The sequence below is a fragment of the Pseudophryne corroboree genome, chromosome 4, assembly GCF_028390025.1.
Source record: "Pseudophryne corroboree isolate aPseCor3 chromosome 4, aPseCor3.hap2, whole genome shotgun sequence".
Classification (NCBI taxonomy): Eukaryota; Metazoa; Chordata; class Amphibia; order Anura; family Myobatrachidae; genus Pseudophryne; species Pseudophryne corroboree.
The window spans coordinates 512273770-512291668 of record NC_086447.1 but is presented as its reverse complement, the minus strand read 5'-3'; the positions used below and the strand labels follow the sequence as shown (position 1 = coordinate 512291668).

The following is a 17899-nucleotide window of genomic DNA, read 5'->3' as shown; positions in this document are numbered from 1 at the left end:
CGCGGCGAGCGCAAATGAGCCCCTTGTGGGCTCGCAGTGCTCGCCACGCTGCGGGCACGGTGGCGCGCAACGCTATTTATTCTCCCTCCAGGGGGGTCGTGGACTCCAACGAGAGAGAAAATCTGTCGGTATGCCGGCTGTCGGGATTCCGGCGCTGGTATACTGTGCGCCGGGATCCCGACAGTCGGCAACCTGAAGACCACCCTTTATAATGCATAGCCCCATTGCGGAATTTCTAAAAAAAAAGTAGGTGAAAATGTTCATTTTCACCTACTTTTACAGAAATTAAGGGGTGATGAATTGACCCCTAAACCACAAACACTGCAGACCTCAAACCTGGGTTTTGGATGGTTACTAAAGATCTGATAAAACATTCAGTTTGATTTCCCTTCAGTGGGCAGTCTTCAGCCATCCATCACTCCAACAGAGTCCCTCCTACTACAATTCCTTTTGTCAGACTGAGTGGCTCTCGATGACCCCTCCTCATGAGCTTCACATTTGCTGCTTGTTTGAATTAGGAGCTCTTGGGGCGTATGTAATAGCTTATGAGATGCAGGGACAGGCACAATTCCGGTGAGTCTGTCCGTATTTTTAAAGTGGCATCATTTACAAGGCAGGACCAATCTGGCAGTCTATTACATAAGCCCCTTTGTCTTTGACTGCAAAAAAGTTATCTAAGCGCAATATGCAAAGGCAAGCAAATTGTGAAATCTTGACTATCCTCCACTATGGCTTGTAAATGATTGTCACTATGGGGGTCATTCCGAGTTGATCGCTAGCTGCCGTTGTTCGCAGTGCAGCAATCAGGCTAAAAATTGGCATTTCTGCGCATACGTATGCACCGCAATGCGTACGCGCGACGTACGGGTACAAAGTCTTTTGTGGTTTTGCACAGGTTCTAGCAAAGCTTTCAGCCGCACGGCAGAACGCAGGAAGATTGACATGAACTGGGCGTTTCTGGGTGGCAACCGACCGTTTTCAGGGAGTGCTTAGAAAAACGCAGGCGTGTCGGGGAAAATGCAGGCGTGGCTGGGCGAATGCTGGGCGGGTATGTGATGTCAAAAGCGTCCCTCTGTCTTTAGAATCAACGCACACGAAGAGTAACTACAGGGCTGGTCTTGTTTTGCACAAAATTATTTTGCAGGCGCTCTGCTGCACAAGCGTTTGCACTTCTGCAAAGCGAAAATACACTCCCCGATGGGCGGCGACAATGCGTTTGCACGGCTGCTAAAAGTAGCTAGCGAGCGATCAACTCGGAATGACCCCCTAAATACATTGCCTGTCCCAAACTTTTTCATAATTTGTTTACATTAATTTGTATACTGTAGATTTCAGTAAAACAAAATCCAAACATATGGAACAGTACAAATAGATACCAATGACTGTCAAAGTGCAAATTTGAGTCCGTTTAAAAGTATCATCATTTGCGGATTTTTAATGACATCATTCATAATCATCAACCTAATGATGAATGGATGGTATTTTAACAGTTTCAAAAAAAAAATCATATGCCCCTACCCCAAAAATTATACTCTCATTTACAGTATAACGTAAAAAGCACTGTGTCCACTGAAAGCAAAACCAGGGTTGCATTTTCACACTTTAACCAATCCAAGAGAAGCAACACTGTTTTGAAGTGCCCAAGTGCTGTAAACGTTTTCCCAGGCCTGATTCACAGAGGAATCACCATGCTGTTCATCCTCCTGCAATTCCTGTAACCCGTTTTTTGGTTTTTTTTTGGAGGGGGGTTGCAAAGGTGTTTACAGAAATACCACATGCAGGTATATTTGAGTCTGTCTCTCTAAATAAAAAGCAGTTCATATCACATCTGATTTTTTTACTTTTGTTTTTTCAGTTGGGCAACAAGCTGGGTAATCTATTGGCGAGAGCTCTGTGTTCCTAGAGAGCCACGCTATATATTCAAACAGTCAGAGATTCTGAGGGGGTTCAACGCGCTGTTACTGATGAGATCGCTAATACATTTCACTCCTATACCAAATTATATAATACCCTGGCACCCTTTGTCTCCTGAGGCACTGATTTCTGCTCGGGAACACGTGGCTCAATAACTTTGTGACGCTGGTCTCCCCAGGTTGTCAGAGGAGGACAGTGCCTGGTTAGATTCTCCTTTCTCCCTGCCAGAGATTGAGGCAGCCCTTAAGGACACACCTTCTGAATAAAGCAGATAGTTTACCATATCATATTATAAACTGTTGAAGGATTATCTTTTACCTAAAATGCTTGCAGCCTTTAGCGAATTGATGAATGAGTGTGGGTTCTCTCCCCAATCTTTGGAAGATCACATTATGGTATCCACAAGGCAGGCAAAGCACTGGCCTAGCAAACTAGTTACTGCAAGATATCTCTTCTGGTGTTAAATTGTTTGCAAAACTGATTTACAATAGGCTTAAGCTGCTGCTCCCTAACTTAATACACCCTGATCAGGTCGGTTTTGTGCTGGGGAGGGAGGCACAAGATAATACCACTAAAGCTATAGACCTGATTCATCTAGCTTCTCTTGGCTCTGTCCCAGTGGTGCTGCTTTCCACTGACGCCGAGAAGGCGTTTGATAGGATCAGCAGGGGATTTATGGAAGTGGTGTTGCAACACCTGGGTCTTGGTCCTGTTGACCTTCACCGCATACTGGCACTTTACCATTCCCCTACAGCACAGATTAGGATTAATGGAGCACTCTCGGAACCGGTCTTGATACAGAATTGTACTAGGCAGGGGTGGCCCCTCTCCACTCTTATTTTTATATTATTCAAGGAGGCTCTTGACACTACTATTAGAATGAATCCGAATATTTAAAAGTGGGTGACATTGATTATAAACTAGCCCTGTTTGTGGACAATTTATTGGCTGTCTTGTCTAACCGGTTGTTTCAATCCCCAACCTGATGGTTGAGTTCCAGAAATTTATCTCCCTCTCTAATTTTGAGATCAACTTTTTCACGTTTATAGCAGTAAATGTGTTGGCTGTACCCCACTCCATAAATGGGCTTAAACAGTCTCAAATATCTAGGTAACCCCTGCATACTGATCTCAACCACCTCTTTGGAGATCATTTTAAATGGTTACTCATTACACTTCGCTCTAAACTCAGACTGGGGTGCCAAAATGCTCTCGCGGCTCTGTGGAATCATTGTAGTTAAAATGAACATACTTCCCAGGGTTCTATCTACTTCAGACTTTACCTATACATTTCCACAAGATTTGGTTTTGGGATTTACACAATGTTGTCAAAGACTTTGTATGGTGTAATAAGAGGCCATGGTTTCAGCATGCTATCCTCTTTAGACATATGGGGGGCTTCAAACTGCCACACTTTTATGTTTACTATGATGCTGTGGTATTTGGTAGGATAATGGAGTGGTACTGGTCGACTGACATTAAACAGTGGGTTCGCCTAGAGAATGAATCTCTGTCGACACATATCACACAGTACCCATGGTGGTCCAAAGTTCCTGTTGTCTCTTATCCAACCATTGGCCCCACTTTGGCTTGCTGGAACAGAATGTGGAAACTGTACTCTATGTCCTGCAAATTCTCCGCCCTGACCCCTATTCCCCTGGGAGTAGCTAGTTCCGCTTTTTCTTTATGAATGAAAAATGGAGGAAAGCGAGTGGATGAAAGCTGGTGAAACTATATTAATGAAACATGGAGTAAAGCTGGTGGATGTTGGTAGTGTGTCTCCCTGTTCTTCTTCAGGATTAATGGAAACTTCCACCATCTGAGATTTGGAGATACTTATAACTGAAACATTTTGTACAAAGTGGGGAACTGTGCTATCAGACCTCTGACTCTTTTTGAGGATATGTGCCTAGCTCCTTTGTGCCCAGTGCATTTTCTTTTGAGGGGTTATGGACTTCTGATTGAACACATGTACTTTGCTCCGCCTAAATACGCTAAAGATTGGGAACGTGATCTACAGCTTGATATAGCAGATAGTCATTGAACCAGAATACATTTATTATGTTAGCTATTCTGTGATCGAGACACAACTTAAGGTTCTGTCACATTGGTAAAGCTGTCTCCTTGCTTTAGATAAGATTTTTTTCATGGAGTGCCACTACATTTGGTGTGACTGCAGGCTCCTATGGCCTTTTTGGAACCAAGTGATATTTTTGCACAAGTCAACAGTGAGCAGGAGACCCCTTCCGATCCCTTTTTCTGGCTCCTTAATTTATACCCTGGCTTTTTGGCAACCTACAAAAAATCCTTATTTATGCTCCTCAATAGTGCCCCGAAAGCTGTGATCCAGGTGCGCTGGCAATCTTCCCCTCCCACTCTTAAAGAATGGTTTGCTCGAATAAAGATGTACATGTCTATTGAGGACCTCCGAGTGACCCCCGAGAGGAACCAGGAGTTAACCTTTAACCATGACTAGATTTCAGATACTTCCAATTATACCTAATGACTGTTGCCTGAGCCCGGCTTTCTTTCCAGCTTTGGACTGCCCCAATTATCTTCTCTACTGGCTCTCCTAACTCCCCCCCCCCCCCACCCCCATTTCCCCTTCTAGCCTCACCTGCAAAGAATAGCTTTTTGCAGCAAACTCTGTATGACCCACAAAGTGTGTATGTGCAAATATATATTTGTTTTCTTTGCTTTCCAGTGGGGGATACCTGTATTAGAGTTTGAACAGTATCCACCAACTGAATCTAATCCCATAGCAAAATTTAAATTTTCCATTGTGAATGTAGATTGTTGCAGTTTGCTGCTTCTGGCATGCATAGCCATCAATGTGCTGGGCTCCTTGCATTTGCACTCCTGTAGTTGTCACCATTGTGACATGCCAGCCATGCTCTTACCTGTGTAAATGTACATATTCTCACAGAAATAAGGGCATGATGATTTCACAACAGGGCCTGCACTCTGGGGTTGCAGTTTTGCAGGTGTAGAAATGCAGTGGACCAAAATGTAACATTGCGCCAGGTTTGTACACAGTTCAATAATCTAAAGCAAGTTGGGAGTTAGGCAGACTGGTTGTGCCAATTGGCTTTTCGGTAACGTCAAAATGTGTTTCCATTTAAACTGTCTCCAAGAAAAATAGAGAAATTCAGATTTATACCTGACATCTTAAGTTTACTGACTGACACTATATTCCTTCTTCTCTGGATGGTAATACATCATGGATGGCATAGAAAGGATGTTTAAATTATATATCTAGGAATTCAAGCAGAGTAAACAACTATGAAAAATAATATATGTTACTTTTTCAAGGCTGATTGACGGGTCTAAAGATTGATGTATGGATGAGCAATTGCATAATGTGTTTGTCTTCTCTCATTCGTTGCAGAAAATCAATGAAGCAAAGCAGACCCAACGCGAATGCTATGAGAAAGAGCTGATTAACCTGCGCATCAAATTTGAGGAGGAGACGGTACAGCTAAAAGAGGTTCATGCAAAGACGTTAGAGGAGATGTCATGGAAACATCAAGCAGCGCTTGAGGCAGCACACAGCTCTGCTAATAAGGAGAAGAAGAAGCTGCAGATGGTGAGTCATAGTTAGTGAATGCAGACACAACACTTAATTCAATGCCGCTCTTTCTAAGCTAACAGTGAAATGTTTATTTTACAGCCTCTAAATGGTTTCATTCATAATTCATGGACAAATTGGTTGCAGCAGAATTCCTAAATGTTACCGTATTGGCTGTAATCTGTAAAAGTCAAACTCATGACAAAAGATTCAATAGATCCTGAACACCCCCTGGTTCTTGTTATGTAGGCTGCAGACAATTATTGTTGGTTTTAGGCACAAGGTAATAAAGTGGCATAAAAATAATAAAAATGAAAAATATAGATTTCAAATATTTTCAAGCGAATAAAACAGCGGTTCCCAAACGTTCTTGAATCACAGCACCCTAGAGTATCAGACTTTTTTCAAGGCACCCCTAGTTCAAAAGTTTTTTATTGATATTTTAAAAATATATATTTATTAAATTAATTAAATTGTGCTTACCTGTCACCATTAGGTTCAGTTATTTGGTGGTGGACATAGGCCCTCATTCCGAGTTGTTCGCTCACAAGCTGCTTTTAGCAGCATTGCACACGCTAAGCCGCCGCCTACTGGGAGTGAATCTTAGCTTAGCAAAATTGCGAACGAAAGATTCTCAAAATTGCGAAAAGATTTATCTGTGCAGTTTCTGAGTAGCTCGAGACTTACTCTGCCACTGCGATCAGTTCAGTCAGTTTCGTTCCTGGTTTGACGTCACAAACACACCCAGCGTTCGCCCAGACACTCCCCCGTTTCTCCAGCCACTCCCGCGTTTTTCCCAGAAACGGCAGCGTTTTTTCACACACACCCATAAAACGGCCAGTTTCCGCCCAGAAACACCCACTTCCTGTCAATCACACTACGATCACCAGAACGAAGAAAAAACCTCGTAATGCCGTGAGTAAAATACCAAACTTCTTAGCAAATTTTCTTGGCGCAGTCGCAGTGCGAACATTGCGCATTCGCAGTTTGCGGAAAATCGCTGCGATGCGATGAAAAAGAACGAGCGAACAACTTGGAATGAGGGCCATAGTTGTAAAGGTACAGGTCACGGTTACATGTCACTGCTATGTCACCTTTACAACAAATGGTTTTAAACTAAACATTGATCACACTGGATTTTGTCCATTGAGTATACTCCAATTTTCAATGATATATTAGATGCAGAGAAATACATTGACTAAAGTTCTGACTACTATATTTATTGACCAAGAGGTCAGAATAGATACAAATGGCCTTTTTATCAATCATGTATTATTGAAATAATTAATAAAGCAGGTATACTATAGTAGATCAAAGGAGCACTCTGTTTACCCTGGCATTTTAGAGTGCAATGTATTTTGATTGAATTAGCTTTTATTCAGTACTTATATTTCTGGGTACACACTGGTAGATATATCTGCAGATCAATGGATCTGCAGATATATCTATAGCCGGATCGGGCAGTGTGCTGTGCATACACACTGCCTGATCCATCATGACTGACATCACGAACTGACTGACTGATATCACAAAATTACATCACAGAATTTACTGACATTTACTGACTGACTGACATCACAAAATTTACATGCGCCCGCCCAGTTCAGCCATCAATCACCGCCGGCTGCTGCAGCACGTGTACAAATGCTCGGATGACCGCCTGTACACACACAATGATGTACCAATATATCTGTAGCTGTATTGGTTATCGTGTGTGGTGCAGGCCGATGCAATATGTCTGTGAACAACGGCATTCACAGACATATCGTTGGTACACACTGGCCAATGGACTAGCGATATATCGGTCGTTCAGTATATCGCCCAGTGTGTACCCAACATTAGAGAAGCACGCCCAATCTCCTTTCTAACGTGATCCCCGTTCGTGCGCATATCGCACCCATAGTCATCAGGTTTAGCTGTGTAAAGGGTTGAGCGCCTCACAAGCCGAAAAAGAACGCATGTGGAAGGGGGCGGAAAGAATTGAATACCGCCCATTGTGTCTTTTCTTCATTTCTACTACGTGGAATGAGAAAGCTGACATTATTATTCCATTATACATCCTCTAATTCATACTTTGGATAACCACAGCTCTGTGCCATGACATTTGCTAAAATGACAAAAAGAAGAGTCCATTGTGTAATTAGTATTTTGTTCACATATGTGGCTATCTACACAGGAACTTCAGCAGCAGTATGAAAAGGAGAAACTGGGTTTGGAAGAAGATAAGAATCAATTGAGGCAACAACTTGAAAACCTTAAGGAAGAACTGACCAACAAGCTGACAACAGCCAATCAAGAGGTAAGGCACTCACACAACCTGTTTCTAATCATTAGAGTTTAAAGCTGGACATACACCATACAATTATTTGTCAGGTAATCTGCCAGATCTGACTGGTTGAAATAAAAATCTGGTAATGGATGAGAGCAAATAACAATCAACTATTTGCTCCCAAACACAGGAAAATTAACAGAAAATATTGTTCAGACAAATTGGTTTAATCACTGATTTAGCCACTTTGTATGAAAAATAGTTCTTGTCCATTTTCCACAGTTTGGGAGCAAATGGTCGATTGTCCTTTGCTCTCATCCATTTACCAGAGTTTCATTCCAACCAGTCAGATCTGGCAGATTATCTGGCAGATAATTGTATGGTATATGCCCAGCTTTACCTCAACTGATCCACAACAGTGTTCATTAATGTCAGTAATGTAAACTTCAATGCAAAATAGGGTCCACACATGGGGTCATATAAGTGAGCACTATGCTATTTGGTGTGACTTATTTTCACACTTCACATGCCCAGAAAGTGAACGAACCACTCATTATGGATGCCTTGATTTTTATGGCGGAAGAGGCAGAACAGGACCCGGGGAGGGTGGGTGTTTTCTCATAAAGTCATAGTTCATTAAGTGCATGTTCATACGCATGCATCTCATTCAGACTAGTTGTTAGGAGGCATATCCGTTCAGCAGGTACAAATACATGATGATGACTTGTAGCAATATAGATACATATACTACTTTTTAGTCATTTCTGTCCATCTCATTCGCAATTCTGCATCAGGCCTATTGTGTAATTGTGGTTAGTCAGTTTGGCATAATTCTACCTAATTAGCAACAATTATATCATATGTGGGTTCCAAAGTAGATGCTGCATATGATCAATATCTGATCTCACTGAATTGTGGGCCTAATTCAGACCTGATCGCTAGGCTGCTAGAATTGTTGTCCTGCAATCAGATAGTTGCCGCCCAAAGGGAGTGCATATTCGCCATGCAAGTGTTCGATCGCATGTGTACGCCAAGCTGCTAAAAAAATACCTCAGTCAGCGGACTGCTGCAAATCCGTTCACACCTCACTCACCAGTGAATGGTTTTTACCAGTGTGTGCAGTCTCTGTGCAGCCCAGCAGTAACTCCTACAGTGCGATCAGAACGGGCTGATCAGGGCCGGAGCTGACTTCACACACGATCCCAGAAAATGCTTGGGAACGCCTGCGTTTTTCCTGACACTCCCAGAAAACGGTCAGTTACCACCCACAAACGGCCTCCTCCTGTCAATCAGCATGCGAATGGCTGTGCGATTAGAATTTTCGCACTATCCTGTTGCTGTCCGGCGATGCCTGTTGTTGTTTGCCAACGCACGTTTGCCAGCAGTGCATATGCATGCGCAGTTAATCGGCAATCGCCCGCTGTGCGAAAATGCACAGCAGCGATCAGATCTGAATCACTCCCTGTATTTGAACAGGTATAGGAAAAAGCAAGTCAAACAATTTGCATGTGTGTTGTGCAGTTGCCTATGCAAAGCTTCATCTTCTTCATAGTCAACTAAAATGATCAGTGCTATTTGGTCATTCATGTGTGTGGTGACATTACTCAGTGGCTGTAAAACAATGATCATATTGATTGTGTGTTGGCACAATACAAATTATTGCCTTTCCCTTAGGGTTACTCAGAACCTTTGCACAAGCCCTACATTGTTTTATTTCAGTGCTGAAAGTGGAATTCCTAATCTGACAGGCAGGATGTCTCTGGCATTACTTAGGAATGTCTGACACACGACAGGTCTATCAGTATGTCTGTCAATCCTCTCAATGTTGTCTTTGGAGGATCACTGTCATTTTTTTAAAATATTCTGCACAAAAATTTAGAAAATGCAACTGTTTTTTCCAAAGTATTTTCCTTCTTTATATCCTTGAAATTGTGGCTAAAATATCTAAATATTCCTAATACTGCTAATAAAGCACGATCTCATTTAAACACTGTTCAAATATGGAGAGTATCATATGTTTCACTTAGTTTTGCCTTGAGCTATATTCGGAGCAAAGCAGGAAAAACGAGTGTCCACAACACAATACATCTAACAAAGTCTCACCCAATCCTCTCATTCGCTTTAGAGATGTTGCATAAGGTATGTAGTCATAATGTCACCACCACAATGTTGACAGTTATGATGTTGATATTGTTGAAATGTTGACATTTAAAATGTTGTCAACTGCAGAATGTTGACAGTGTTGAAGTGTTGACATTCTACAGGAACTGGAGGACTAGGGTTAGGCTGGAGCAGCGGAGGGCTAGGGTTAGGCTGTTCAGGATATAGGTTGGACTACATGAGGGGAGTGTTAGGGTTAGGTTACAGAAGGTGAGGCTTACGGTTAGGCTCTGCGGAGGGCTGGGGGTTAGGCTGCAAAGGATTAATGCTAGGTTACATGAGGGGAGGGTTAGGGTTGGGCTACAGAAGTGGAGTGTTAGGGCTAGGCTGCAGCGGAAGATTAGGGTTAGGCAACATGAAGGAAGGGTTAGCGGTAGGCTACAGAATGGGAGGGTTAGGTTTAGGCTGCAGCGGAGGGCTAGGGTTAGGCTGCCGAGGATTAGGGTTAGGCTACATGAGGAGAGGGCTAGGGTTAGGCGGCAATACCAGAGGGTTAAGGTTAGGCTACAGGAGGGGAGGGTTAGGATTAGGCTACGTGAAGGGAGGGTTAGGGTTAGTTATACTTTTGGGTGCCCCTTGGGAAAGAGAGAGAGATGAGAGAGAAAAGGGATTTGGAGAGAAGTATGGTGGAACTGAGTCAGTGGGAGGAATTCAAATGTTTGAAAAGTCGGTTGGGTGTCTGTTTTTTTCCTGTCTATTAGATAGGAAAAAACAGACACCCAACTGACTTTTCAAACATTTGAATCTCCCCCAATGAATGAGAAAAGATAAATTGAGTTGGTTCATGTGATAGGTGTGAATGAAATTTGGATTATCTAGGGTAGGTAATGAGAGACTAGAGAAGAACAATTGGTTCTTCAATTGTGAAGGACACTGGAGTAGGTGGAAACTAGTTTACCACCTGTGGCTGAGGTTAATAAAGTCAGCATTCTGCAGCTTTTCCACGTGGTCCAGGAATGTTGACAGTTGGGCAGCCAAGCATTGATTGCAACAGCAATGACAGTTAAGGGGGGTACACACGGAGAGATCCGTGCTTAAAATCTAAGCAATCTTGCTAGATTGCTTAGATTTTAAGCACGGATCTGCCGTGTGTATGCCCTCCAGCGATAGCGATGCGCGGCCCCGCGCATCGCTATCGCCGATGCTAGATTGAGCTGCATGCAGGCTCAATCTAGCGGGTCGCTCACTTCACCGTTGTGTGAAGTGAGCGGCCCCCCCGTCGGCTTTTCCCCTCGCTCAGCACATCGCGCTGTGCTGAGCGGGGTGAGAGATGTGTGCTGAGCGGTCTGTGTTAAGATCGCTCAGCACACATCTCTCCCGTGAGTACCCCCCTTTAAACTTAGGGGGATCTGCAGCTGAATGGAGCTGGTAGTTCAATAGATCCTAAATCCATTTTGGCTTTACTATGATGTTAAGCCTCAGAGCTATTGAGTTGTTTACCAACAGTATACACATATATCCAATGCATTATATTTGTGTGACTAAGACAAAGTTGAAGGTCAGTCATAAAGCTGAGCTAATGTGCAGATAAATCTAACTTCCATTCCCATGCTATAATAAATCATGTTGTCTGTTGTAGAATACAGTGTTTTGGAATGCACTTGTAACTGTGAGGATAATAACACAATACATTTCACAGTTTACACTTATTGTAATGAAAATCCAGAATAACATTAGATCTGCAATACAGCATTTAGACCAGTGATAACGTTTATGAATAATAGCCAAGCACTTCCACAATCTAAAGCCATTTATGCGGGCCAATACTGTACTGGTGCTTGTTTTTTATTTTTATTACCTCCTATTTTCTTGTAAGCAGACAGAAGGTCTTTTCTATATAGAATTCATTGCCCTGAAAAAGTCACTTTTGTCCTCAGCATGTATAAATCTACCATAATGCTTGGCTGTTAACTTCTTGACTGCTTGCTATGATTCATTGCTTTCCCTGTGCTGCTACAATTACAGTATAACTGAGAATGGTACACGAGTAACAGTTTCCAGACAGTCTAAATAACAATAGTTATCAGTTTAACAGCTAGGATGTCAGTAAAGACCTATATTATGTAAGATTTTAATTATACCATGATCAAGGAGTACATTCAGTGGGAAACTCTGCAACATTGTGGCTGATTCAGAGGTGGAGGGATGTACTTTTCTGATTTTTGTTTAGCAGGAATAGTGATGGCGGACACAGTATAGCTGCAGACTTCAGGTGATTGACAGTCTGGGGGCATGGAAGTTCCAAAAAATTGTGGCTTGTCGGCCCTATTTCCTGGGCATGCCGAAGATAGGGGCTACTTTCTGGGATGCAGCTTACCTGGCCCCGGCTGTGTTACTCAGATGTCCGATGTTTATGCAGATGACCCGATGCTGTGTCTTCAAATGCAGCAGCGGATCACAGAAGCCAGCAGGAGACCGCTACTCACACAAGATGCCTCCTGCAGCATTTGCAGAATTTAGCACATTTTTGGAAAAGAGTTTTTATAAATTAGGCCCCTAATCATCCCACCTTGCTGACCGGACATGCCAGTTTTACCAACTATCAATTTGTTCACACGTGACTAACTTCACTTTCTCACAGTATTAATATGTCACCTCAGAAATAGCAGAGATACATTTTGATACATACCTATACATGTACTTTTTAATATGTCAAACCCTGTGAGTGACTAGTATTGGTATAACTGTCTTCTTCTGTTCTTGTGTAATATCGTTTTATCAAGGGATACTTTGTCACGGAAATAATACATGACTATAAATGATTTCTACAACCATACATACGATATGTTTGGAAAGGGTATTAGACTGTTCGCTTTCTGCATCGGGTATACCATCTATAGGCGATTGTACAATATTGTGATGCTTGCGATGCAAATACACAATGGGGCTGCATTTGCCAATGGTTACTGTTTACAGCAGTAATTACTGCTGATGCAGAGAAAATATTAATGCAATTATGGTTCTGATTCTCAGTTGGACGCAGACACAGACGCGCCTTCTGTTGCTTATGCATAGGTCGCATAATCAAAACTTGCACCAGCCTTATGGCTGGCCCAGGTTTTACGTCTGACCAAGGCATTCTGTGGAAGCGATTCTGTGTCTTCAGGCGCAGCCTCTCTCAGCGACATGCCTACATCTGGCTAGCCACATCTCTTTTACCCAGGGACGTGCGGTGAGGTAAATGGCTGGGGAGGCACTGGCTAGCACCAGAGCCAGATTTACACACAATATATAAGCCAAAGGTTTTATGTGGGCATTATACACAGGTGCAGCAGTATATACATGTGGGCATTATACACAGGTGCAGCAGTATATACATGTTGGTTTTATACACATGTGCAGCAGTATATACATGTTGGTATTATACACAGGTGCAGCAGTATATCCATGTTGGTATTATACACAGGTGCAGCAGTATATACATGTTGGTTTTATACACATGTGCAGCAGTATATACATGTTGGTATTATACACAGGTGCAGCAGTATATCCATGTTGGTATTATACACAGGTGCAGCAGTATATACATGTTGGTATTATACACAGGTGCAGCAGTATATACATGTTGGTATTATACACAAGTGCAGCAGTATATACATGTTGGTATTATACACAGGTGCAGCAGTATATACATGTTGGTATTATACACAGGTGCAGCAGTATATACATGTTGGTATTATACACAGGTGCAGCAGTATATACATGTTGGTATTATACACAGGTACAAGAGTATATACTGCTGGACTAATGTTGAGTTTTGATCAGAGATGTGCAGAAAAGATAGGCAGGGAGGGCAGGGCCTCATCTGTTATAGACTTTTTGCTCCAGAGTTTTGACTATAAAAACAATTTGAATAATACAAAGAAGATATTTATAATATATTATTTGTATTTTTCATATACTTCATATAGTCAAAACCCTGGTGTATACATTAGTATGACAGGAAAGGCTCTTCCTCACCTCACCGCGCGTCACTGCTTTTGCCTACCATGAATACCCACTGAAATTCCCTCTCTCTAACTCCAAAATCATTGTGCGTCTCCGAGCGATAACCTTTGGGTTGCATGTGCAGTGTGACTCGTGCGCAATCGCAAACATAAAACATTGGCTGCTTGTGTGCAACATCACCATTGTATCTACCTGAGAATCAGACCCTATAATAATATTACACAAAATAACATATTAATTGTGCTTTATACATTGAAACAGGTTTGCCGCCTTCAAGAGTTGGTGAAAAAAAGTGAGCAAGGTCTTGGCTCAGCTGAGTGTCATATCACAAGTCTCAAAGATGCCCAGGGGAGACTTCAAAGTGAGCTGGATGTAACAAGAGAGCGGCTGAGAGAGACCAGTGATTCATTGTTTACTGTTCAGGTAAATATGAAATCATTTATTATGTGGAGAAGAAGGATTAGATTTAAGGTGTCAGGGTATCACCTTGTGTTTTAAAGCTTCATTTCCACCTTATAAAATCTCTTGACTGCGGCATGTAATAGGTGCTCATGCTCATATACCCTCTAGTCTTCCTTCCACAAATTACAAGGTTGTAGAGTCCAGCTTTACAGTGTTTTGTTTGTTGTTTGTAATTAGTACTGTAGATATTTATGTAACGCACATGTGGTTGCAGAACATGGAGGCTTATGGTGCTCAAGTTTACAGCTGCCCATATTTGCGTGTTACAGTTCTAGGGAAAGGACAATTGTCCCACTGTTTCACCTCTTTTCTGCTTTAATGATTGTACACCATAAAGTGCATTGGTTTTATACCAGCACGCCTAGACAAACTGCCCCATGGTTATCAAGGGTGCATGCCTGGCCTGTCTCTGGGAATAAAAAGTGCACCTAGAGGCATAAATGGGCATAGAGATCTGAAGCACAAGACTGTGTAAAGGTGCATGCACACGGTGCAATTTTCCTTGCAATATGGACTATATATATATATATATATATATATATATATATATATATAGCACAATGCAGTCCGGCACTCCCAAACGTAAGAGACAAATGGCCCAGGTGCACTCCGTAAAACGTTATGGATAAAGGTGAAAAAAGACGGCGGCACTCCAGGACTTGTAGTGTCAAAGCTTGTGTATTAAAGCAACACAGATACAACTATGACCGACGTTTTGGGGCGCGTAGCCCCTTTTTCAATGTGTATGTCATTATTGTCATACACCTTGAAAAAGGGGCTACGCGCCCCGAAACGTCGGTCATAGTTGTATCTGTGATGGTTTAATACACAAGCTTTGACACTACAAGTCCTGGAGTGCCGCCGTCGTTTTCACCTTTATATATATATATATATATATATATATAAAGAGAAGGATATCTGCACTGAACTGCCCATTAAAGTCCACATGAGAAGGTGCTCGACTCCAAGAAACGATTAATTCCAATAGATAGTCATTTGTAAAGGAGGGTACTCACCAATTTTTGTAAAAAGGCAGATGTAGTTTTAATTATCAAATCATCAAGTCGACGTTTCGATCACATCCAAGTGATCTTTGTCAAGACACCAAACAGTATTGCAGACAGCAGGACACCACAAGCATAGTTCATTGTTCCATTTAATATATACTTATTCCTTTTAATAGCAGAGCAATCTCATTTCAGCATGCCGCTACATTGCCAACTAATAAATAATTCCTAGTTTTTCTTGTTCTGAAATCCTTGGATGTGAGTAAGGAATGTAGAGCTGTTAAGAATGTCTAATTTATTGAAGTCAGGATTTCATTATCCACTAGATTGCCCTCACTAAAGTAATCAAAGATCTAGCCCCACTGAAAGTCAAAGGGTCATTACAACATACACCTCTTGGACACTGTATGCCACCCTTTTCTTCCACCCATTTCTTCTACAAACTTTTCATACATCAGCCATAGTGGTAAAGTCCTGGTTTTCTTTCTACCCTTTTCAAACACTCCTTCAGTTTTTCTAGATCTAATATAACCTGTCATCCACTAGCTTGAACTACCAGGGTTCCTCAAGGCTCTGTTCTCAGTTCTCTGCTCTTCTTTCTGTATACCTAATTTGCTTCCGCTGCTTCCAGTACCACATGTATTCCTTCCACAGCCAAATCTGTCTCTCTTTTTTTGTGTTAGGAGCAGCAGGTACTGTAGATGTGTTTGTTTGGTGGCTGCTCAGGCAGTACAGTGTGTGGTTTGCATTTCACTGCTAGTGGTCCTGTTTTGTTTTGCTATGCCTCTGAGACTATAGGGGTCACATTTTTTTATGTGTTCACTGCTCATCTAGGGGCTCGTCTCATCCTGGGCTTTGATTGGTGCCAAATGCTTTAAAGAGCTGCCTTCATCAGGAATACCTTGACTATAATATTCATGATCCAAACTTGTGACTGCATTTATGCTTCACATCATCTTGCCACTTAGTCACACTGTACATTAGCTTAATTCCCTCCAGAATCCACTTCAAACTCCTCACCTTCACCTGCAATATCTTATGCAATAGATCACAGAGGGAATATGGTGGTGGAAAATCAGTGCACCCGCACAGGGTGTCAACCTTACACAGCCGCTCAGGTGGAACGTGCCTAGAGCCGGCCCAGACCCCACTCCTAATAGTTCTACTTCTGTTGGTCACTATACATTGAATATGGGTCAGTATTTGTATTATATTTGGTTCTTTGATACATACATCATAGATTGAACAAATAATGTCTACACATTTTTGGTCTCTCAATGTTATAGAAAACATATACACCACTGCAAAAACCTTTGTGAGTGCTGATAAGACACAGCAGAAATAACGACCTGACCGCGTCATTAGTGTCATATTGGCTTTTTCAGCGATTATTAGCTCCTGTTTGTTATTTGTCCTCATGAAGAGCCTGAAAACCTCTTGCTAAAAAGCTGAGAGATCCTTCTGCTTAGTCATCTGCTTGAGCTTTTATGAACATGGAATAATGAAGACTCACAGGCAATCTCACCACCTTCATAGCACTTCTATGAGCAATGCAGACACATATAACATTAATATTATATTTATTATAGCCTTATTGGTTCCATTCATTAGCAGCATACCAAATCATTTGCTATAAGTCAATAACAAAGATAAATAATAAAGTCTATTTTAAATGAGCCATGAGAAGGTACTTCGGACTTAGAGTCTGATTCAGATATCAATTCAAACCTGATATTCTCACAGTTCAGCCATTATCGGTGGTCTGTTTGTTGCACAGCACATGTGTTAAATTGTATTACCGTCAGTGGTCCTAGCGAGTGAATTAGAAACAGGGAGCGTTTGTGGGAGGTAATGGGGCAGTGGATGCTCAATCATAGGTGTGCCACAGCCATTTTGGGGTGTGTCGCAGACTGCGGTACCCTATACAGAGACACAATGGCTCTGGCGTCTCAGTCAGGACTGATCGCCATCTGATGTTTAGATTTGTGAAGCCGCCTGTGGCCATCTCAATACATATCCCAGTCAGTACGGCATTTGCATATTTTTGCACACCCGTTGCGTACATTAACATCCATCAGGCCCTCAGACAGTGGTTTCATGTCCTAGCAACACCCCTTCTTCAGAACGAGAAACACTGTAATCAATGTGAAATGTTACATTTATTTCTGCAGGGAGATCTAGAAAAGGAAAAACAGCGACACGAAACAGTGATTTCTGCCATGCGGGAAGAAGAAAGGCTGAAGATTGACAGAGTTGCACGTGAATTGGAACTAAAGTGGACCGAAACTCTCAGGTATTGTTACAATATTAGTGAAGCTGGATGTTAATCTTAACACATAAATATATGCATTAAAAACATACGAAATAATATAATGAATTAAATTAAATACATGTACTACTTATTTGCATTCCACAATGATGTGGATAAAGTGCTCATCAGAAGATCTTTAGTGTGTGTTCTGATATAAAGTGAAATCCAATATATAATGATGACCCAAACTAATTGAGAGGAAGTGTGATACAGGGCAGGGGGAGGGAGTGTGATACAGGGCAGGATGAGGAAGTGTGATAC

General features: G+C 42.0%; 1 protein-coding gene across 4 annotated transcripts in view; it reads left to right on the top strand.

Moving 5' to 3' along the window:
• FAM184A (family with sequence similarity 184 member A) overlaps positions 1 to 17899 on the top strand; it is a 500388-nt gene that overhangs the window by 330779 nt on the left and 151710 nt on the right. For all 4 annotated transcript variants that reach the window (XM_063917229.1, XM_063917230.1, XM_063917231.1 and 1 more), the window contains 4 exons: positions 5302 to 5499; positions 7658 to 7780; positions 14120 to 14281; positions 17499 to 17620. In XM_063917229.1, the coding sequence (XP_063773299.1) occupies positions 5302 to 5499; positions 7658 to 7780; positions 14120 to 14281; positions 17499 to 17620 (605 nt within the window). The remainder of the gene's footprint in view (positions 1 to 5301; positions 5500 to 7657; positions 7781 to 14119; positions 14282 to 17498; positions 17621 to 17899) is intronic.